The sequence below is a fragment of the Callionymus lyra genome, chromosome 2, assembly GCF_982586985.1.
Source record: "Callionymus lyra chromosome 2, fCalLyr1.hap1.1, whole genome shotgun sequence".
Taxonomy (NCBI): domain Eukaryota; kingdom Metazoa; phylum Chordata; class Actinopteri; order Syngnathiformes; family Callionymidae; genus Callionymus; species Callionymus lyra.
Genome location: NC_141819.1, coordinates 12,644,885 through 12,669,438, shown reverse-complemented (window position 1 = coordinate 12,669,438; position 24,554 = coordinate 12,644,885). Strand labels below are relative to the sequence as shown.

Here is a 24,554-nt window from a genome sequence, read left to right as displayed (position 1 = left end):
CATGAAAGCAGAAGCTAGCGGAGGATTAACATCGCCAGCTCGCCTGTTTTTTAACCGAAAAAAAACAAAAAACAAACAACGACACAATGTCCGCCGGATTGCATGACGCGTCTGACGACATGCATTGATACACAACGATGTCCTTGAAGTCAGCTTCCAGCGAGGACATCTCCAACAACCGAGAGGAGTTTAAGGTAAAATAGAAAAAAAGAAGCTAGCTCGCAGCGCTAGCATATTTATAGCTCGGTCACTGGGCGCTGTTTGTCTACATAACTTGCAACATATAAACTGATTTAAAAATGTTTTTTAACTTCCGGGGTTTCTGTTCTACCCTGTGTTGTCAGGCGACCTCTAACGGGATTTCTCTTGACGGGAAACGGTGTTTATTGCTTTGTCATTTCTGTTAAAAAATGTAACATAAACGGTCGTTTATTCTATATAACATTGACTGACTAAGATCTTATTTGTTGATAATGTGCTTTATCAATGGTTGCTGAGATGTGGCCTAAAAGTTAAGATCAACGTAGAGACAGATTTGCTTCCCCTTTTTTAAAAAATGTCCAAGATAAAGATCATATGTCATATATATATAGTTGAGAAATAGTTTTAACGCCCTAATAATTTTTTTAAATTGTATTTAGCTTATTGTCTGGAATCGACAAATAGTTTTTTTTGATTATACTTCAAATGATACACATGACCCGAGATGCTCTTTTATAATAAACCATAAAATGTATGTCACAACAATTCTTTGTTTTGAGTTTTTATCACTGTCTGGCTTCTTCCTTTTTTATATAACCAAGAGCCTGGAGACGTAAAAAAAAGAGTTGTTTCTTCTTGTCCAAGTCATTGCAGGAAAAAGATTTAATTTTAGAGATGCAAAAACTAGTTTTTAAAACGAAACCAAACTCTTTTTATCATCTGTCTTTAGCCAATTCAGAAACTTTGCCTTACGATAAATTAATTTGAGATTTTGTGATTCTCTGGCTACCGGAACGAGAGATTCCAACCTCTGTCTTGTACTGCTTTAATATTGTTATTGACAAAGTTTGTAAAATGATTCCCATGATTTTTCTGTTGAGCTCCATGACATTGCTTAACCAACACACTTTTTCCATCATATTGTTGTTTTAACCAGTGTTGTTTTTTCTTTCTTCATGTACAACATAAAAATGACATTACAACAGCATACAGAGAAGAAAACTAAACAATTCCAGGGGATGGTCATTTAAAAGAAGACAAGATAACATCTTGAATACATTTCTTTTTTTGCTGGAAAAAGGGCCGCTCTTAAACTCAACCATGTGTGACTCATGGCTTATTAGTTTTGTTTTGTACTCGTACGTAAGCCTCGCCAAAGACTGAGCTGCTTTTGACCCAGTCACATGCTTTCCCTTCTGCTTTGGCCTCATGAGGTTAGTTTATGTTTGATCTACGGCTTTACTTTTGAGCTGTTGAATTATTAATTGGCCCACAATATTGACCCAAAGAAACAATGCCTCTCCATTATATTTTACACAAGGATGAATCATTGCACAAAGAAATGCACTTGATTCAACTAGAATTGCATTCTCTCACATGTGAATGTGTCTTGACTGTTTAATGTAAAAATAATTTGGATGTATTTTGCAAACCTTGGATGGATCAGATGTTAATAATGCACGAAAACAAACTTTAAAAGTAGCAGTTTAGTGTCTCTGTAAGTGATGTGTCGGAATTCAAACAAAACTTTAATGAGTAATTAGCGTACACTTCCAGAATGCAGCTTAAAATCACACTTTGATTTTTATTTCAATAACATATATTTGTCTTTTAGGTGTGACACCAGGTCGTAGAGCTGCAGGTCCGTGTGCCTCCCTGAGTGTATTCCCGTGACTGGCAGAGCAGCTGCGAGTTGTAACGTGATGCCAAGATGCTCCTGTCTCTGGGAATGTTGATGCTGTCGGCCACTCAGATCTACACCATCTTCACTGTGCAGCTCTTTGCCTTCCTAAACCTGCTGCCAGTGGAGGCGGATATCTCTGCTGTGAGTTGTTCAAAACACAACTGGGATCTTGTAAAATGGACAATAAGAGTCGTGTTGCTGAAGGAAAACGTGTTTAAAGCCTCGGCAAGAAAGAACGGGCACTAAATTACTAAAAGAAAAGGATATTTCAAAGCCACTAAAAATATAGTTTGAGAAAATAAGTTATGACCTAGATGCTCAGATCATTTCTTAATCATGAAAACTTGGAAGAAAAAGAAAACTTTTTAAGTATTAAGATACATTTGGAAAATACTTTCTCTGTGATAAAGTCAGGATGACTTTTCAGATTTTAAGAGGAAGACTATATAAAGTCAAGGTACTACTCGTACATAATGACCAAAGTAGTAGATGGAGTGGAATATTCATGGATAAGAATTAAATTCTACCGGACACACGGATCAGATATAAAAACTTTTACTGAGTAAATGTTAATAATTAATATCCAGGATATAAACAACAAGAATAACAAACTGCTTCAGTGAATTGAGTAAGAAGTTAATGAGTAAATACCTTTCTTTAGAGACGTGATGTATTTGACACTTCAAGAATATACACAGGAAACATAAATTACTTAAAATATTATGAATTTCGACACCCATACATGATTTCATGAAACTCATAATGTGCACATTACACACACAATGTTAACATGTGTGTGTAATGATCTATAACACATGATCTTATGTGTAAAACTGATGAAGAGTGACTGAAAATATCAGAAAAAATAACTTGATGTTTTAGACTAGATAAGAATTAAAAGAATGTATAAATTAATATTTGTAATACAGTAAATGAACTTTGAAAAAAATGTTAATTTTGTTTTTTTCTTTAGTACTCGTATGACAACAGCTCGGAGACGTTTGAAGACCTTCCCGCACGGTTTGGATACAGACTACCAAGTGATGGATTGAAGGTGAGTGAGTTCACTTACAGTATATGTCGCTCACCCACGTACTTTGGTCTAGCGATCAGTCATAGCAATCGTCTTTCCCGACCTGTGTTGGTATCAGTCAATTGAAAGATTCCTCTTACTGATTAAAAAAAGTTGTTAATGCTCACGTTTTTCTTGGCCATAGAGACACATGTGAAGCTGTGCTTAAACCACAGACTAAATATCAAGGGATTATAGCTGGTAAATGCTGCATAGATAATACTGTTTATCATTTTTGTGATCAATCGCTTTAGTTTCTGTAAGTAAATATCATCATCCAAAACAAATGTTTAAAAAAGGGATACACATGTCAAAAGTTGTTGACACTCTAATGTTCCTTCTGGGCTGCTGACCTTTGTTTTCATGAGCCTCTAAACACCGTTATTGCGGGAGTCTTTTTCGCTCCAACGCACTTATGTACAGCGGTTATTCACGTCTGCTGCCTGAGCTGGTCTCGTTGGTGTTTTTCCACTCTTGTCTTTGAAGAGAAAAGATTTGCAGCCACACAAGTTTGCTTATAGTGACTACAGTGTTGTGCAGACATGGTGGTGTCGTATTTAGTCTGGCATAATAAATGACCGCTTATTTTTGTGCCTTTTGATGTCATCGTACGGTTACGGCAAACCTGCTATTACTCTAAATTAAATATTACATCGTGAGTATTTTTAGCATCAAAGCTCCCAGGAGAGAGTAAGAACTTGACGCTGATTCTGTTCGTTCGACTGAGGTTGCAAGAGTCAAATGGTTGATGTATTTTTTCAGTTTACAGCTGTGATTATTTACACTATAAAACTGAACGTTTTTAAATGTTTCCGATGGCTATATAAAACATTTATTACGAGTACAGTTCTTGTTAAAGATCCTTGTGTTTTTTTTTTGTTTTTTTATCTGTAATGTTTTTCATTTTCAGAAAATAAAGACGTTTTCTATCACCTTTTTAAATTTTAATTTATATTAAAATAAATATTATTTTACGTCACAATGGGTTTGATATACTTTATTTTAATATACAAATATATTAAAACATACTTTTATTTTTAGAATCCTTAAATAAATACATATTAAAATTGAATAATATACAGCCAGGTTAACACTGAAGCTTATTTAGGAATTCCCTTTTATTTTTTTTTATTTTTTTGTTGGTTCGTCCTTTTATATATAACGTGGCCCCTGAAGAAAATGTATTTAAGACTGATAAATGCAGCAACAATACAATAAGTTGATCAGCAACAAATACAGCTTCACCTAAGGCTGAGTCACGAGGAGACCTAGGTTGGTTTCTAAGCAACAAGATGGTTCCATTTTTGGTGTTTTTAAAAAAACGTGTCGTGTCAAGATGCACTGGTGAATGTCAGAGAAGTTAATCAATCATTTTTTTTAAAAACGTGGCCTCCAATAAGATGTTATATTTATTATATACATGTTATCTGATCTTTAAATTAATTATAGTTTAAAGTCTTTTTTAACGGCTTAATCATAGACTGCCAAAAAGAAGTACCGCTATCCCTCTGAGGCTCAAAAAAATAAATCATACCCCATTAACGTCTGCAGAAGAAAGATTTATCACTGTTACACCCACAGCTAATAATACCTAATGGCTGCTCTTGGACATTTTTGCTCTTTGAGCATGTTCTCTACGTACCTGTAACGAAACACAACCATCGTTCTTCTCCACATGAGATCAAAGAGAAGCGTCTCCTTCTGTATGTTTATCATCAAGTAAGTCATATTTCTGGAGATGCAACTGTGAGGGCAAAACATCGGGCATCACGTGGGAACTTTTTTTTTTTTCCCTCGACTCGAGAGGATTCTTCAGTGGCACCGAAATGACAGAGAACACAGTGTTTCCACTTACAAAACTGCCTCTGTTAATAAATGCTTCAATAAAAGATGTCGACACGCTCGCGGCTCACCGTCCACAAGGTTCATGTTTGCCTTGTTTTAAATGAGTGAGGATTAAGTTTGTGCAGATGTTTGCGCAAATATTTGAACGTCACATAAGCGTGTTTTTCTGTTGGTGCCGAAGCTTTGGTTCTTTCATCGGTTGTGGGACACAGAAGTGAAGAAGTCTAGTTCATTAATAACTTTACAGTTAAGGTTGAATTAGCAGGAATTTTAAGAGAAATCTTAGATGTCTACAAAAGTTGGAGTTCTTTCTTCACTTCTGTACCAAATACTGTTGTTTCTCTGTAGAGAGAGCACGCTGTAGAATTGATGTGTAAAGACAAATAACGTACTTAATGTATCTTACCGTTGATATAATTGTTGCTTTTCTTTAAGTGTTTTGTTTTGCTAATGGTGTGTATTGGCAAGAACCTGGCCGTACCATATATATCATGATAAGGGAGGCAACTAAATTAACAAGCGCTGTTTATATTTGCATGTTAATTGTAATTAAAAAAGGGAATTACTTAATTTTATACACACTACATTGACATATAAACCATAAAATAATGATAAAATCAAATAAGATATGAGTTGAAAGCCAAAACAATATCATTTAAAAATTAAAAGAAATCCATACAGTGCTGACGGATGGATGGATGGATGGATAGATGGATAGATAAAGATAAACAAACTTTATTGATCCCTCTGGAGATCTCCTTCAGGAAATGTTTGGTCCTACTAAAGGAGCGAGTAAAGAGAATTTAGAGTCAGTTTAATGGACATGAATGTAGTTTGACCCAATTGCACTTAACATTTTGACCTCTTAATGATATTTTAATGAAAGTCCATTAGGCTGTAAAACACACCATGTATAACAAGTAGTCCATTTATGTTGATAGATGGATATATAGATATATAGATGGAAGACATAAAGTGTCCATTGTATCATTCAAAGAATAATATTATGTCATAAATTAGATTCATTAATGATAATTACAATTGAACACCTGGAAGATGTCGAACGATCTTGACAGTATTTTGGCCAAGAATAAACTAACGGAGCAGATTTACCGTCAGTGGTGGTGATGAATATTTAAAGAATGAACTTCCAGAAACGATAGAAGAAGTGATACTTCAGAGCAGAACTGCGTCGCTCCGAAATGGGGAAATGGAAAGGAAGTAAAAGTGCCAGCCAAGACGAAAAATCGATGTCGGTGATTGACGACGAGAGATTGACGGAGACAGACTTTAGTTTGTCGTTTGGAGGTTCAAAAAGTAGTCGATTATTATGTTGATAAAGATGTGTTTGATACAAGTGTCTGCTAATAGATTCGACAGACGCATCGGTCATTTGATCGCCCTATCTGTTCGCCCTTGTCCAAGGTCAAATTCCACTTCTGCTTTGTGTTATTTTCCTCAAGAATGTGACCCAGAATGAGCTTATGAATTAACATTCCTCACCATGTTCGCTGGAATAATGGGATGGACGGCAAACAATCACTTTTGACCTTTTTAATATCGACGCCAGACGCCGGAACATTTTTTTGTGATATGAAAATAGAAAAAGGGATTAATAAAGTAAATGCAATCCGTGACTAGAAGATTATTTGTGATGAAATGAGAGCAGCACATCATGAATAAGCTCTAAAAAAAAAAGTGTTTTTCGTTAAAATATAAAGTGTGTTAGGGCTGAGTTCTTTTTGTCGAGCAGCACAATTCGATGAAAGTGTTTATCGACGTAATATAAGATGAGTCTCATTGATCCTCCCCATGAGCTCTTTCCTGTTTCCACGCGTTTGCAGCGTCGGCAGGTTTGGTTCGCCCAGAAGGGGGCGCTCTTGCACTTCCCCGCAGCAGCGTGAGTCAGTGAGAGGGTGATGTCATGGCCAGAGAGGCCAGGCTTTATTGAAAGGGGGCAGTTCCTCGTGTGTATGATTCACAAACTTATTCCTGTACTTGAACTTTTCACTGCTCACGTGCTATCGAGTTGCAGATCACAAATCAACTGCGGATACTTGCTGTGTCACTTTTTCATTTGGGGTTCAAAGGGTTTTTGAGATTGTTTTTTTTTTTGCTTGTTGAAGTAGATTGTATGACTTCTTAACTGTGTGTTCTTCATTAAAAGTAGAGTTTTTTTTGTGGCTAATAAAGTGCTATGAAAACACATATTGAGATTCCAATCTTTATTTCTATTTAATCTTTAAAGCTAGTGTAAGAGAATTACTAGTGATTGTTTTAGCAATTTTGTTTCAAATGTGAGAAAGTAATTTAGTAATTTATATTTATATAGCACTTTTCCAGACCAGGGTCACAAAGCGCTTAAACAATCAAAACAATACTCAAAAATATATATACTTTAAAGGTCAAGACAACACAGAGAACAACACAGGAGTTCCAGACAATCAACGAAAAAAAAATAATTCTTAAAATCTTATTTTGTGTCTAAAACTGGTAAACATATTTTGTGACGTCATGGTTTTGCCTATAAATACTTTCTTCAAAAGTATATAGAATTTTATCACACGTTAAAAACCGAATTCTTCAGTTATATCATTGTTTTTTATCCATAGGTTATGTGGATACAATAGTTTTTCCTTGGAAATATTTCTCGGAAATGTTCCCCTTCAGATATTTGCACATCATCTTTTAAAACAAAAGTCACATAAAGGTGTAAATGTTCACAATTGTATTCTGTCTTAAATTCTGTTGAGTTGTTCTGTCTTTTGAATGTATTAGAATCTCAAAGCTTGTCACTCATATCTGTTTTTTCTTCCCGACTCATCGCAGGGTTTTATTATCGGCGCGCGGCCAGAGAATGCATGCGTTGCCATCGAACCGGCGCCGAGAGACAACTCCACGGGCGTCTTCATCGTCCTCATCAAGCGCTTCGACTGTAACTTTGACATCAAGGTAAGACACAGCGTGTGCGTGAGTGAGTGTAACATTGACATGTTTGGGGATATTTAGGTTTTCGTGGTCATTCCGAGCTGATCGGAGATCCTGATCTTTTTTTACGTTCACAGTCTCGCTTGACAAAATCTTGCGAGCTTATAGTGCTACTAATGTGTTGGTTGTGTCCTAAATAGATGTTGGACTCTATTGTATCATCAGTTTCTGTTTGTACAAAACTATATTTTCATTGAACTATTCATTTTAGAAAATGATCTCAAGCCCCGCCCCCTGAAAACATCTGTAGAGGAAATCTTGTTTAACATAATCACACTCACTCTGCTGTGATTGGTCAAACATCGAGGTTTGTCACCATGAGTCATCAATCCCAGAAGTCTCCACCTCCTAGGGACTCGTGGTACAAACAAAGCGAGGTGGGATTACAGCTGGCTGGAGGATATTTTCAAATGGGGAAGAACTTTATAAAGTAATAAGTTGAAAACATGGTCATGATGAGGGACTTCAACTTCAACTTTGAAACATGGGAGTGAGTCGGGAGAGTCGGGTTTAATTTCCAAATATTGCCGAGAATGTTTTCTATTTTCCCTCATCTTCAACTTTCGTTTGGTTTTTATAAAAAACTTTAGTAGTTGTGTAAGATTTTCCATCACATTTAGGCTAGTAGTGTCTAGTTTCTTCTTTCATTTGGCTGGACCGCCCCTCAGATTAACGGAATATAATAATACAGGTTATTCAACCCTATTCAACATGTCCAGTGGTGTTAATTCAACGGTGGTTTGAAAACGCACGATGCGATCCTGTCTGGGACTTTCTCTCTCTCCCGTTGTTCGCCAGAGAAAGTGTGAACCACTAAACTGTAGCTCAGCTCACAAGCCAGCAGGATCGAAGCGAGCCAGATGTGCTTGTAGTGGCTTTGACGTTGAAGAATGAAGCGAGGATTAAGGCTGAGTAATGGGGTGAAGGAGAGGAAAGTAGCTGCATTTTTTGAAAAGTTTTTTTTTTTTTTCTTGAGAATTCTCCCTAAGATCCGTCCATCTCTTCTCCGTGCGTGCCTTCCTTTCCTAATCCTCCGTTCATTCAGCATGTTGCATTCCTGATCCTTTTTCTGTTTTGGGGGGTTTAGTCGGCTGTTATTATTCCAGGCAGTCTCCCCTGCTCACCCACTTTCTGCCGTACGCTCGCTTCCAGCGCCGCAGCCTTATAAGGCCGCGGAGAAGATCCCGACGCACACGTACACATGCTTGTTTGTAATTCTGCTCCGGCGAGGACCTTTGGTGAAATAATGCATTCCAGAGCCGCCGCTCTTTAAATATCACGGCTCTCTTGTACATAACGCTCGTCATCACCAATGCAAACTCGTACCTGAGGCCGCGCTTCGATTGAGAGAGTTTTTCAAACGCGTTCTAGTTTAACAACGTGTCGAGCGCGACGAACGAGCAGCGAAAATATCTTCATCTCTTCTTCTTCCGGCGACCTTTGAATAACAAACTGTAACTGTGAAAGTTGTGGAGCGGCTGAGCCTCGGATATCGTTTTTTGAACATTTGGTTCTGCTTCATGAATCATTAAGTGAAGAAGGATATGAGGATTGGAGCTCGCGTGGAAGCTCTGGAGTTTTCTATTTTTATTGTTTATCTCTTTTTAAGAGGTCAGGAATATTATCTTTCTTTTAGTTTTGTTGGTTATGATGCGGCTTCTTGTCGCTTTGATTTGCTGCACATCTACTACTTGGTTGTTTAGAATCCAGTTTCAGGAGACGACTACGTTCATTTTTATTTAATGTATGACATTTTCAAATACGGTTTGGATAAATATTCAACTTTTTATTTAGGACAACTCGTGGAGGAATTCTAATGGCAGAATCAGAAACTTTTATTGCCTTTATTGTGTTATTAACACAACATAAGATTTGTTTGTGGTGGTGTGCAGAATAAAAAAATGAAATTTATTAAAAAACGACAAGCCATTTGTAGTGATGGTCTGACGAAGCTTCATGAAACAGTGTCATTATTTTCAGAGTCAACTAGATGGCGGTCTCTGCACTATTTCCCTTTGTTTTGAACAATTGTTCTAATGAAACATCATTTTTAAACTGATGGCGCCACCTACTGACCTCTAAACATCATGACACTGTTTCATGAAGCTCCATCAGTCTGTCGCCAGCTATTTGTAGATGTAATACAAGAGGTGTATGACCTGCGGAAAATTGTTCCCCCTCGGGCATAAAATACATTAGATTTTATTGCCGCATGATGGAAAAACACTGTTTTATGCATGAAGAATTGTATTCAACAAGATATTCAATGCATTCCTCTAATGAAAATGCACATGAGAATTATGTTTGTAACAAAATTGGAGGCATATTTACATTTTTATTAGGTCATGACATGGACTTGATAAAAATTAACTTTATTTTCTTTTTAAATCTCCAGCTTTTAGAGGATAAAATATATTGAGTAAAGTTGATATGTCTCTCCGGCTGAGATCCAGTATTGTAGACGCACATGGATTGTAAGAAGGGAGAACAAAGATGTAACAGATTCTCTCTTGTGAGCGTCAGAGTGTGTGTCACTGTCTTGTGCTCCCCCCCCCCCACACACACACACCCCCTTTAGCCTCCTCTGGCTCGCCCTCCATTAGCATCAGTGTGCAGGAACCTAATGGATCTCTGGCCGTTAATGGTCGTCCGAACGGACGCTCGAACACTTAACCCCGGGCCGGCGGAGCACCTCCAACCTTGGTGTGGATGTCCCGACTCAACCCCTCGACGTTAAACCGGCCCCATCTCGTCTTATCGTGGAGTGTCAGAGATGCGACGGGGTGAAGTGGATGAAGTGAAGGGGTGTTAATGGGCAGACGGGAGGGAGAGGGAGAGAGAAGGAGGGAGAGAGAGGGTGAGGGAACATTCCTTAGCGTCTCTTTCTTTTGGAAAGTGATTCTCGAGAGACAGTGGGCTCGCACTTCCTGTACTCTGGGATTCTTTTAGATGGCGGGGGGGCCTCGGCGATGACCTCTCGGCAGAAACCCAATACCCTTTTCCTCTTTCTGTCTCCCTTTTAGCAGAGTCTTGAGAGGCTTCTGCGGGGAAACCACAAAGTTTCTTGCTGCTTACTTATGTAAGATCTATATTAAACAAAACGGCCTGAATAGGAACTTCAACACTCAGTGTATACATTACATTTGTTGACAAATTTGCAATTACGATATTTAATATATCAAAAAAGAGATGCTGAAATGAGGCTTTAGTTTTGTAGTTGTTTTTTTTCAAATCTGGATCATGAGGCATTTCGGTGTAGAGAACATGTTGAAAACTCCTCCAAGTGGATTTACGTAGCCCAAAATAGTTTCATTATATGTTGTAGGTATTTTGTTTGTGTAGATGTACAATTTTGGTATGTTTTTTAACTTGATTAGAAGCAGATTTAGCTGCTAATAATAATAAAAAATGAGCACATCTGTTGGAATGTATACATACTTGTCTGTCCGAGACTTTAAAGACAGTTTAAAATGTTGTTTTTGATTTAATTAGAAGATAATTTTGCTGCGGATGATAGAAATAAAAGTTAAAACACTCATTTCTTTTCACTGTTTTAAAGGGTTCAATATGAGTTTAAAATTGTGAGCCCATTACCTCATGTAAGTGAAACACCAGTGTCTATCACTACACTACAGGCGAGAAGAAATGCTAAAATGTTTATAAAAAGAGACTAATAATAGCAAATAAACTGGTTATAAAAAGCTTTTATGTACAATAAATCTGTATGCTTACTGTGAATGGACTTAGTAGTTACCAAATACCCAGAAAAAAGGATGTGTAATTTTAAATATTCAGCTTGTATTAGGACAAACGTCTGATTTTAAAGTGGTATTATAAGAAAAACAAGTGCCTCACAGTCTCGTTGGGAGTGAATCTTGTCAATGTTTGACCAGACAAAAGACTGTGGGAGCGACTGGCACTGCTTTGATTTATTTTAAGCTTTTGTCAACTTGAAGATAAGTCAGCATTTGTTTTTTAAAGGTCCACTTTTTGTCAAGTAATCTTCCTGTATGAGTGTGTGTGTGTGTTCGTGTGTGTGTGTGTGTGTGTGCGTGTGACCTGTTTTTACAATCCACATCCTTCCAGCTTGCACACACACACACCTTGGAGAGCGTCCTGCTCACGCTCTCGGTCTCATGACTCGCGGTGACTATGGATGACTGGACGCATGACTCGCGTGTTCAGCAGCCATGAGACACAATTCTGCACGTTTTCTTTCTTTTTTTCTGCTCATTTTGTTGGTTTTATCTTTTACTAGAATGTTAAATAAAGGTTTATAGACCGATTTAATTTGTAGTAAAAAGTTACATGACAATATTTGTATCCATAATTGTAAGATTATAGATCAAGAAAGGTTGTCAAATTTTTACATATAATCCATTCCATAAGAGGAAACGTGTCCCTCACATGTTGTAACTAAAGGGTGTGTTACTTTTTCCGGTCACACACCAGGTTGTAGATAACGATTCTAATGAGCTTTCAACGCCCTGCAGTTTTATCAAACCCTTTTTCTTTTTTAGCTTATCTCCTCTTGAAGGAAGGGAAACGGAAGGGGCGGGCCAGGGGTTTGTAAATGGGCGAGATGATAGGAGGATCAAAATACAGGCGGGAAAGTGACTGAAAAAAAGAATGCAAGAGATAGAGGAGGACAGTGAAAAATACAGTTGGAAAGATAAAGGACACATTGCTAGAGTACAGTTGATTCATGTGATATTTATGATTTAATATATCGAAGTAAGATAGTGAACCATAACTTGATCATGAAGACGTTTTGTTAGAAGTGCGTCTCATTGAGTTCCCCGTGTTGGAACTGCTGCCTTGCTCATTTACACAAAGGTGACGTACATTCAAATGCAGAGCAACACACGTCAGGATGAACGACACAAACTCAATCCTGCAAACAAGCAGGTCAAGATGAGGGTTTGAGTCGAGTAGTTCACAAACAGAGAATGCGGTCCTAACTGAAGTACTGGAGCAAATACAGCCTTGGACTCAACTCAAGTTAAACAAAAATAATTGGGATTATTATCCTTTCACCAAATCTGATTTTATTTCTTTCTCACGTTTAGTTTTCTTCCACCGTCTCGTGCACCTTCCTGTTGTCACACCTTAGAGGTGTTAGTGTGGGATGGTTGCTTGTCTTTCTTTAATTTATTTTGCATTTTGTTTTATCTTCTGCAGACTTACAATCGTTTTCAATCATGTAATATTGTATTTTGCATATTTTCCTATGAAGCAGTTTGATTCCAACTCTCCTATAATTCTGTGTTAAATGCTTTTTTCTATTAAATGTTTCCTCTAATGATTGTATACATTTTCGTCAGCCATTACTCTAGGTCACATGACACTCAGACTTCCTGGTTGGATCATTCATGAATAGCTACAAACTCTTTTAACCCTTGATATCTCAGGGTCAAGGTGACTCAGAGGCGTCACAAGGGATAAAACTAATACATTTGATTTCAGGCCTTCGGGTCACCTTGACCCTGATATAACACTTTGGTTAAAACAGTGGTTCATTTTTATCTGAGGTACTGAGAGGATTTTCCAAATTACCAGGAAGATAAAATGAGAAACCGACATAACGAGTGCCTTTATCTTTCGTAAACATATGCAGTATTTGGCTACAGAGGTTACGGGACATTGTGTCACACTTCTATTTGAGCAATAAAAATTGTTTTTCAATCCAAATCAATAAAAAGTTGTTAGTTTATTTCTTAGTTGCATCAACATGAAACTTTTGTCTAATGCACATGTCCATTAACACGATCAGATATGCCGTCGCAAATGTCTGTCATGGGCTAAATAAAGACGTACATGACGAACCTGCGATCTAGAAATTACATTCCATACTTCTTTTTTTAGACATATAATCATCATTTAACAATGGCAGAGGTTGTTCCCCCTTTAAACCCAATGACATTTGCACTTTAAACTTGTGACCATTTGAAAGTCACAAAGTTGACTTTTGCAACGACAAAAAAGTACAGACGGGGTTCATGGAGTCACGAGACGAGCATATTGTCCGAGATTTCGAAACGCCGTGTTCAATATCCGTGTCCTTGACGATCCGTTAATTTCCCACACATTCGCTTCGACCCCCCGTTTCTCTCCGTCTCAAGGTTTCATGTATCATTTCGCTTTTTTTTTTTCTTTTTTTATTTCCCCGCCGTCAGCCTGACGCGTCGCCGCTTCCCTCCGGTCTCAGGAATGCACCGAACGCCCTTATCTCTGCTCATGCGAGCACAAAGGTGAGCCGGCAGCCGAGGTCGAATTCCTCTCGCTGATCCCACGGCTACTTGTTTTCCACGATAAAGTACGAGAATACTTGGGGTTTATTGGCGTCGTTTATTCATTCTCCTGGCAGCCGAGCACACGTCGGACAGGCATCACCTGCGTCTACTGGCGCAGCATCAGCTGGTCCACTGCACTGCGTCTGTAGACCGGCGAGCACCTGCACCTTTTTGTCTGGGAAAACTTGTTGCTACTTTTAATAAATCCTCCTTCTTCGCGACAAAGTCCGTCATTAACATGCTAACTAGAATCCCCCTCGCCACACTCGCACCCCTCCCCAAAAAATCTGACCATTTTTTTTTCATCCGCCTGCCTCTGGACACACAGCGGCCATTGAGGTTTCCACACAATACACCCTCACATGCGAACACATGGACTCACAATGCCGCGGCTGCCATACACGCCGCTGCTTCATGTGTGCCTGCGCATAAAATTACAATGACAAGGAGCAGACAATGGACACTTGTGTCCCGCGGCGGCGTCCACGCAGACGTGTAGCACGTCACCAGCGCACTGTCTTGAATTATGCTTGGAAAATAATTCAAGATTCTGCATCGACGGAGAAGTGAACTTGAGACGCCTCGAGGGACGAGGATAGAAGCGGATAGTTGGATGTTTGTCGATCCAAACGAGACTTTTTTTCTTTTTTAAAATAAAAAAGTTGTGAGTCCAGGTCAGACTTGAGGAAAGTATGAACAAGGGGCCACAGATGGCCCTCTGACTGTTAACCATAGGGCCCTCATGACTTTTTTTGTTTTGTTTGTTGTGATATTAAAAACTGCATTTAAATTGTTGTATCTTTTTATTATTGTTACGGGTAATATATTAACGTACCACTTCAAAGTCTTTTTAATTATTTAATCAATTAATTTTTTTTCTTATTATTATTTTTTAAAAGTCCTATGATTTATTTTACCCGGGGATTAATATTGATAATATTCATTTAAATATAAATAGGAAAAAAAAAAAAATATATATATATATATAGTTTACTCACATATTTATTAGTTATATAATCTTATTATAATAATTGTCGTTGTTAAAAATATAATTTCATTCAAATATTTTGATATTTTAATAAAATATCTACAAAACAAAGGTTATTTTTAGAACCGTGTGTAGACCCTTTATTTGAGCTAAGCTTAACTCTTGCGTTATCTCACGGTCAAGGTGACCCAAAGGTCGTACACCTTGACCCAGAGACGACACAAGGGATACCAAAAACACATTTGTTTTTGGGCCTTCGGGTCACCTTGACCCAGAGACAACACATGGGATACCAAAAACACATTTGTCTTCTGGGGTTAAACAACAACTAGGGTACATTCCAGGGTTGGTGGTTAAAACGTGTTAATTTTATTACATTAATAAACTCATATTTGAGGCAAATTTAGAATCAAAAGTAATTTTTTTTTTTTAGAAATACAATCCATTTTTTTTAGTTCGTAGTGTGAGTTCACTTTCACCAACCTGTCAATCAACCTGCTCCTGGATTTGACGGAGCATATTTTTGGCAAAGTCCCCAAGAACGGTGAGAAAAATGTTTTTCCCTGATAGCGGTAACCACGGTAACTGTCGTCGTAATCTCAACGGGTTTTTACGATTTTAAATCTTTGGCATCTTCAGTTTGACAAATTCGTGGCCTGCTCTTGTGGAGGAAACATCAGCCATTATTATCGTCCCGCGTGTGATTCATGCCACGGTTTCATCCTCACGTCCTGTTTCCCTCCCGACATCTGCTGCCACCCGTCAGACACAACAATGGAGGTGCAGGAGAAAAAACCTCTCCGGCGTCCGCTTCCTCTGCAGCTGGAACTATGATAAACCTGAGCTTGTTCTTTAGATCCTTCTCTTGGGAAGCGATTGTTTTCGATGCATCAAGCGATTTATAATTCATCTCACGAGGACGGGGGGTTTGTGTCTTCTTGCAGGTCCTCAATGCCCAGAAAGCCGGGTACAAGGCGGCCATTGTTCACAACGTCGACTCGGACGACTTGATCAGCATGGGGTCCAACGATCGTAAGTGACCGCCGGCGTCCACTTCCCGAATTAGATTAGAAAATGATCTTAAGCCCCGCCCACTAAAAACATGTTGTTTTCTGGAGATTAAATCTTGTTTACTATAACCACACCCACTTTGCCGTGTATTGGTCAAACATAAAAGTTTGTCACTGCACTTCATCAATCCAGGAAGTCTCCACTTCCAAAGGGCTCGTTGTATAAACAAAGTTGGGCGTGATTACAGCTGGCTGGAGGAGTGAAGCCATTATTACGTCATAATGGACTCCGCTCTCGTAACCTCTCGTTCGCCCAGATTTCAGACGATTTTTATAAAGTAATAAGTTGAAACCATGGTCATGAGGAGAGACTTACTGCATCTTGGAGAGAAAATCTTCAACATTTGAAACATGGGAGTGAGTCATGAGTTTTTTCACATGAGTTGCCCTTTTAAAAACGTCTGTTAAAGTTGGAAGATTTGAGAGATCCAGCCTTTTCAAGTTTTTCCCAAAGTAGACCAACTTGAGTGACATTTATTTTATATTTAATATGAACCCACAGAACAAAGTGAACAATTGAGTCTCTGTATTGTCCATTGTTCGCATCACTGCATCACTTTTGACTGAATATGATATTTATTACAACTTCCAAATGACCTTGAGCAGAACATCAGATTCTTTTTTTAGTAGATTTGTGGTCACATAATCCCCAAAACGGTCGTGACTTGATCTAACGCTTTGTTTTTTCCGTCCACAGTGGATGTCATGAAGCAGATCGACATCCCCTCTGTGTTTGTGAGCGAGGAGACGGCCAACTCTCTGAAAGTGGAATTCGCTTTTGACAAGGGGTGAGATGATGATGACACTCTTTTTGACAAGACTTTCACACCAGCAGTTACCCATCATTTTAACTGGTCAAGAGAAAAAAATGTCAGAAGATGGGCGTGTCTTATTCTGTGTTCAACAAACCGTGGAGGGAATTTAGTTCCTCTTATGGCCGCGGTCTGGTTCAGCTCTAGAGGCACCAAGGTTCTGAGAATCCAACAGAACCAGTTTCAGAAACGTACGTTGCATGTGTGAAACGCTTCTTTGGTTTTGCTTGATCGTGATAAATGAGCGTCATTTTTAATTTACATGCAAGTCTAATCTAGCTTTAGCATTAGCATTAGCGCCTCCCTTGTTAATAGTGATGTGTTGAGGAAGCTTCATGAAACAGTGTCATTATTTTCAAAGTCCACTAGATGGCAGTCTCGTTTAAACTGATGTCGCCACCTGACCTGATCTGAGTTTGGGGGCAGGAGTGGAGTGAAAGTATCTTGACATTCTGTTCTATGTTAATCTTTGTATCCTTTGTCTTTGTTATTTGTTTTTGATCTATGTTCTTTATCTTTAGACTTAGAGTGTATCATCTGGTTCTTTCCCCTTATTTCTCTTTGTTATTGTATTTGTTTTTATGAATAATTGCTGTATTACTGTCTCTAATTGGGAAAAAAACAATTTCCTGATAGAGACCTCCTGAGGGATCAATAAAGTTATACCTAACCTAACCTAACCTACTGACCTCTGAACAACATGACACAGTTTCATGAAGCTTCATCAGACCATCACTAAACTTGGTAGTTCTGATGTTGAATTATTTTTCAAAACTTATTTTTCGAATTTAGGGATTAAGATATTTTTTTAAGTAAAAAATACATGTCAGGATCATCAATAAAATGAAGTGAACATACAAGTGTTTTAAACACCTTTAGAAAGTTGTTGAAACCTAGTATTTCTCCGAACATTTTGACCAACTGTACCTTCATTTATCTATTCGGAACTTCCAATAAGGTCCAAGTCGCTCTGGTCCAGTGTTTCAACTCGATGTGTCTCATTCAAAACGTTGTTAAATCTACTCACAGATTTGCACATAAAAAGTCTTTGCTTCTAGAAGAACCTCCTCCAGATTCATGAGCCTCACGGATCACTTGTAAAACCCTGCGTTTGACGATGAATGTCAATCACTGGTAAAGTGAGATCAGCTCATTGCAATGAGTAATTGGGATAAATCTCCGGCCATGAATAGACGATGATCACCATATAAGGAGGTGAAGATGATCCCGTCGGACACGTCGCAAACGGAGAGAAACTTTTCTGAAGCCGAGATGTTCCGTGGAGTTGAGGAAATCAATTTATTTTATTTTCGTTAGTGGTGGAGTCGTGACCGGGGCGTGGAGGTGGCGGATACCATAACTCATCCTAACATTCCTATCCTGTCAGGACGATCCTCTGAAATCCACAACAGACAAACCGCTGTGGCTAAAAAAAGCTTTTGGAAGTTCGACCTGGTTGTGATCGCTGACTAAATCCAACTTTACCTGTTAATCTTACCTCCGTAGAACATATTCCATGTAAAATGTAAATGATTTTACATAAACTGAAAGCAAATAAACGCACAAAGAAACACTTCGAGTCACAGAAAGAGTGATCTCACTTTCCAAAATGTTTCCTTAGTTTAGCCTTAAATTTCGTCGAGTAAGGTAAGGTAAGGTACAACTTTATTGATCCCTCAGGAGGTCTCAATAAAGTGTTACCTTACCTTACCTGAGTAGAAATAATGTTTAATTTATAGAAATCATGAACATAATCTGGATTTTAAACCTTCAAATTCCTTATTTACAAACTAAATCTGCTTTATTTTTAATTGTTTACCTTTAGTTTCCAAAGACATATTCTTCTAATAATAATTGACATTTCCAATTTTTTTTAAAAACATTATTCACGTGCATTCTGCAATTTAAAGAACATATTTAAAAAACGACTTTCCGCTGTTGACGGTTGACACACAAAAATGCTGCGTCACACCTTGTGGATAAAAGACACGGATATAAATCACCAAAGTCTGACCCGATGGCTCTGTGACGTCATCTCCGGCGACGTCTCTCAACTTTAAAGTCTTTTAACATCAAGGATTTGCACAAAAGTTTTTTTAATGCTGACGCGTCCCGGGTTCTGGCGGCAGAAGAGGATTTCCCCCCCGAGAGCGGGTCTCGCAGTCATGCCGCACCACAGTCGAGCCATGAAGAATTTCGTGTCTTACGTCTTCGCCGCCACCATCGTGGAACATTTGTGTTTTCTGTTCCTCTCCAGAGGACACGTGGTGATGATGCCGGACTTCAGCCTGCCGCTGGAGTACTACCTGATCCCCTTCCTCATCATCGTGGGGATCTGCCTCATCCTCATCGTCGTGTTCATGGTAGGAAGTCGTTTCGGTTCTAGAATGTCTTCGTTTCACTGGCAAAATTCAAAGTCGATAAGTTGTTTTCACACAACTAAGGTTTCTGAAGCAAAAATGTCGACCGGTTGTTCTTTGTCACAAACTCGAGGTGGTCCTTTGATTCTGGTTTGTCGTCCACAGATAACAAAGTTTGTCCAGGATCGACGCAGAGCTCGCAGGAATCGTCTACGCAAAGATCAGCTGAAGAAACTTCCCATCCACAAGTACAAAAAAGGTACAGTTTAAGGCTCAAAAGGAAAGCAAAAGATGCTTCATGAAACATCTGTTAAGACCCTGCATCCTGATACAGTGTCTTTATTCAGACCACTAGGTGGCACTCTAGGTTTGAAACCGATGAATTAGTAGATTAGAGACGAAGATTATGAAGCAGAGAATTTTGGCAAGAATCTGGCGATACGATACGTATCACGATACAGTATACGTACGATATATAGTGATACTTGGGAACAAGGATATATTTGTAGTATTGCGTGAGTGTCTAACAATTTACAGACCACATGACACTTGACGAAGTCTTTAATACTTTTATTTGTTTTGAAACCAATATATGTCCAATCATCAGCTTTAAAAACTGGTGAAGTCGACTGTATCCTCTTGTCCTCAGTCATTTTTCCACTTCACAACAACAAATTCCTGTTTTATTCTTAAATCACTGGCAAATAAAGCCGATTCTGATCACCGGGATCTTGCGGGAGTGGACCGTTTTTCAGCTGCGAGGAATGTAATGACTGCCATCTAGTGGCTGGAGGTTTAATTGCAACACAGAAAATCACAAAAGTTGTGGATATTTTCATGTTAATTGTAGATTAAGAAAAAATAAAATCATTTTATTTTAAACACACTTTATTAAACTATAAACCATAAAAGAACTATGATGAAATCAAAATATTATTCAAAAGCTCAGAACATTGATTAATACAATATTCTGTGCAATATATGTGTATATAGATATTTATACGTATCATGATACAGTATCTTCACTACTCGACTGTCTCATGAGGCCTCATCGACACATCACTAGCAAATACTGACACAGCTTTTTGCTTGATTTATTGCCCAAGTTTTCCGCTTCTACTTACAAATTTAAAAAGATACTTCAGTTTTCTCAAGACACTGAGAATGAGTCGAAGGTTTGTTTTTTTAAATCCCTCAAAATTCCCAGAACCTGAAGCTTCGACGCTGCAGTTTGTCACGTGACGCTTGAAGGTGCGATCGGTGCCTTTGACATATCATCGCTCTCGGAGCTGCTATCGGATTAATCCTGGATATTTTCCATAATGTCCCGCCAGAGGGTGGAGTGGGCCGGGGGGTCGGGGAGGGGAGGGGGGCAGATTAGAGTTCCTGTGGCCTGACACTGGGACGCATGACTGACGGTGAAACTCTGAGGTTTGAAAAACCACGAGATCCTCTCGACCAAATGCGTGTCTGAAGTTTTCACCTCGTGCTCTCGTCCGTGCCAGCATGAGTCCGAACGACTCTTTTTTGTTTTGCGATTCAAATCCACGAGGCTCGGTCGGGGAGAAGAGGAGGAGGTGTTTTTTTTTCCAAACCTCCCAACAGTTTTTTTCGGAGGCTGGCGCTGGAGGAGCCGAGGAGCTTCACGGAATATTAAACTCACGGCTGATGCAACGAGCGTGCGGCAGCCTTCGGTGACTCAGGGTTTTCCTCCGATCCCAGGGGGGAGAGACCGCCTGGATGCTCACGAGACGTCCAGGAAGCAGAGAGAGTGACACAGTGACCGCTAATCTCCTCCTGATCACCTTTAATCCCTCAGAGATTAGGTCAGAAATATGATATTCTGCTGGTTTAACTCACCACAGAAAGGTGAAGATCCTGAAGGTTCGGTCCAAGGCTCCGGTGAGAGTGACCCACAAAAGGAGACCTCATTGACGGCGCACAATGGGGAAAAAAAAAAAGCGGCGTGTAATCGGCGCACAATGCCGGCGTGAGCGTGAAACTCCAGATCTGTGTCAACATGTGCGATTACGTAACGGCAGCTGCCGGACTCGGACCCACCGACACATTTTTACTCTTTATTTCTCTTCCCTTTCTTTTCTCTCACTCGGTCAGTGGAGTTCAGTAGGACAGTCGGGATCCTCCGAGAGACGTTGACAGGCTGATGAATGAAAGATGGAACACGAGGAGGGGGGGGGGGGCAGAGGCGTCCTACTAGAACAGTGACTCGAGGGATTCCCACCTCCGGAAAAGTGCCGACACAGCAAAATTCAGAGCAGCGTTTTATGTCACGAAGGAGCACGAGTTTAAAGAGTCTTCTGGCGATGCAGGGCAACAGGACGGACGACCCTTTGATCGACTCCGGGGGTCGTTTCCCGTCTGAACGACACCCATGTGTAGATGTTTAAGGTGGTTTCTCATCAAGATTCATTACAGTCTGGTTGTAGTTGCTGAACTTAACTTCTCACCGGGGACGTCTGATAACTTCAGTCTCTCAGGCGGAATTCCTGCGTTGCTCCGGCAGACATCGTTAACTCCGACCAGGGGGTTATATTTTCACGTGTATTATTAGTTTAAAAAATATCAATACCATAAATATCGCAGTGTTTTTTCATGATACCGTAAAAATATTCGACATCACGGTATCGATTTATTTTTGTCGTCTTTCAAATCATATTTCATTTTTATCGTCGTTAGCATTTGAGATTAAACTTCCGTCCACTAGATGGCAGCAGTCATTACATTCTCCGAATATGTAGAAACGATTAAATCTCGGTGATGACTGAGGACGAGAGGATACAGTCGACTCCAGCTGCTTCTAAAGCTGATATTTGGACATATTTTGGTTTGAAAACTAATTAAATCAGTTATGACTTCGTCAAGTATTTCAATATATCATGATTCGTGTCACCAGATTCTAGAGGATACACACCCCTATAAGTATCTGGTTGTTTTTATTAAAAGAGCATAACTTTGAAAGCTGTCTTTGGAGTTTACTGGTGACAAAATGTTTGGAGGTTTAGTCGTCAGGAAGTGGATACTCTGGAATGCAACTGGTGGTGTAGAGGTCAATAAAAGACACTGTGATACAAGCGTTGTGAGCTCAAGTCCAGGTCAGGGAACTTTGTTTTTTGCCGTAATTGGTTGCTTAAGGAGCTCCTTGGCAGAGGTATTTACTGTATGAGTGCATGAGGGCCCTCGCCCAAGAGATTGGGAAACACTATTCAAACTAAGTGAAGGATGTTATCGTGGCAGTAAGTGCTGTATTGTAGTGATGTGTTGATGAAGCTTCATGAAACAGTGTCATTATTGTCAGAGTCCACTAGATGTCAGTCTCTGCACTAACAACTGTTCTAATGAAACATCATTTTTAAACTGATGGCGCCACCTACTGACCTCTAAACAACATGACACTGTTTCATGAAGCTTCATCGACACATCACTACTGTAATGACTCAAGACAGTTCTCGCAGGACGATCCACACGTGGATACGAAGCAGATGTTCTAGAATCCGTGATCCATGTCGTCGCAGTGAGTCACGTGACCTGGACCTACAGTCATCAACCATGTTCTCGACTCGAAGCTTTTCATTTCCTCCCCAAACGCTGAAGCAGCGAGTTTCCTCTCATACTCGAGGGGGTGGTGGGGGTTTGGGTTGTTTCCTGAGCAACATAATGGAGTCGCCGCCGCCTCCCTGACCCCCGGCCCGTCCGTCCGGGCGACAAGATGGAGGCGGTTCTGGTACCAAAGAGGAATCAAGGAAAAGGAGGGACCGCGAGTGACGCCGCTTTGTTTGTTCACTTGAAATGTGGACGAGGGAAGAAAACAGAAGCGGGAGAGAAGGAATAAAAAAAAAGAGGGGAGGCCGGAGCGACCGCTCGTCCTTATACGGTCACACGCGGGCCTGGCACCGACGGGGAGGAGAAAACATACTCATTTACAGCGAAGATAAACACGGCGAAAAAGGAAGAGGAAGCCAAAGAAAAGAAGCTGCGGAATTCGAAAAAGAGGGGGAGAGTGTGTGGCGAAGAATTCCTGACCTCAGGAACTTTATGTCAGCGCAGTTCTGATGATCAAAGGGCCTTATTTGGGGATGTCAATTCAGCAGTTCGGTGGATTTTTTTTCTGTAGGATTCCGAGGAGTTCCCACGCCAGACGACCGAACGTACTTTGCTGTGCGACTTGTAGTGATTTTGTGGCGCTAACGTTACCCGAACCGGATTTATTTCAGGAGACAGCTACGACGTTTGTGCCATCTGTCTGGACGAGTACGAAGAAGGAGAGAAGCTACGAGTGCTGCCCTGTTCGCATGGTAAGAACTTTAACGTGTGTTACCTGCTCACGGTTCTGGTTCTGACACGTGTCTCTCTGTAGCGTACCACAGCAAGTGCGTGGACCCGTGGCTGACCAAGACCAAGAAGACGTGCCCGGTGTGCAAGCAGAAGGTGGTCCCGTCCCAGGACGACTCGGACTCGGACTCGGAGGACGGCGAGAGCGGGCCGGACGAGAACGAGGAGGTGTCGGAGAGCACGCCGCTGCTGCGCTCGCTGGCCTCCACCAGCGCCAACTCCTTCGGCACCATGTCGGGGGCGCCGCGCTCCTCGGACCAGGACCAGGAGTCGTCCGAGTACGAGGACGAGCTGGACAGCAGCGACAGCGAGGAGGAGGTCACCGTGGAGACGGTGGTGGTCCAGATGCAGCAGCCGTACTCAGACGACTCGCCCAGGGCTTGATCCGGGATCAGCAGCCGCCGCTTCTTAAGCATCCGCCCACGAATGAGTTTTCAGAAGTTTTCTGTGATCGTGACAAAACTCACGCTCACCGTGTGTATATAAAAACTGTAGCCCCCCCCCCCTGTCCCCCCCACACACACAACTTTGATTGGAACCTCTTTGTATATAAACACTTCAATGTAGCGGCTTGTTTTGTACAAATTGGAAGCTTCATGAAGCCCCCCGTCGAGACACTTTAGTTTCTGTTGTCATTTTACCGTCAGCCCCGCGTCTCACTCCAGCAGCTCTAGCCAACCTTTGTTTTTAATGTTTTTTTTATATGTCGATGAATCATGTTGCCTTTTCAGTTGATGCTCACGTCGTCCAACCCAATAAAAGTAACTGGAAATTCATCCGCACTTGGTTTGAGCTTCTTCTCTGATTCACCAGCAGAAACTTCATTAGATTTAATGACCACTTTAGAGATGTTCAGATGTGCCTCCATTTTGACATTCCACTAACTTTAGA

General features: G+C 40.1%; 1 protein-coding gene across 1 annotated transcript; it reads left to right on the top strand.

Moving 5' to 3' along the window:
* On the top strand, positions 1-24,439 carry rnf13 (ring finger protein 13). Its single transcript, XM_087783549.1, has 10 exons — positions 1-194; positions 1,817-2,026; positions 2,859-2,939; positions 7,632-7,754; positions 16,016-16,103; positions 16,839-16,929; positions 19,211-19,316; positions 19,479-19,572; positions 23,546-23,626; positions 23,689-24,439. The coding sequence occupies exons 2-10, from the start codon at positions 1,913-1,915 to the stop codon at positions 24,045-24,047; spliced, it is 1,137 nt and encodes a 378-aa protein (XP_087639675.1). The 5' UTR covers positions 1-194; positions 1,817-1,912; the 3' UTR covers positions 24,048-24,439.
* Positions 24,440-24,554: the final 115 nt, after the last annotated feature.

Coding starts and splice junctions, on each gene's coding strand:
- rnf13 (XM_087783549.1), top strand. CDS start 1,913: ATGCTCCTGTCTCTGGGAATGTTGATGCTGTCGGCCACTCAGATCTAC. Junction 2,027..2,858: donor TGGAGGCGGATATCTCTGCT/GTGAGTTGTTCA, acceptor TTTTTTCTTTAG/TACTCGTATGACAACAGCTC. Junction 16,104..16,838: donor CAGCATGGGGTCCAACGATC/GTAAGTGACCGC, acceptor TTCCGTCCACAG/TGGATGTCATGAAGCAGATC.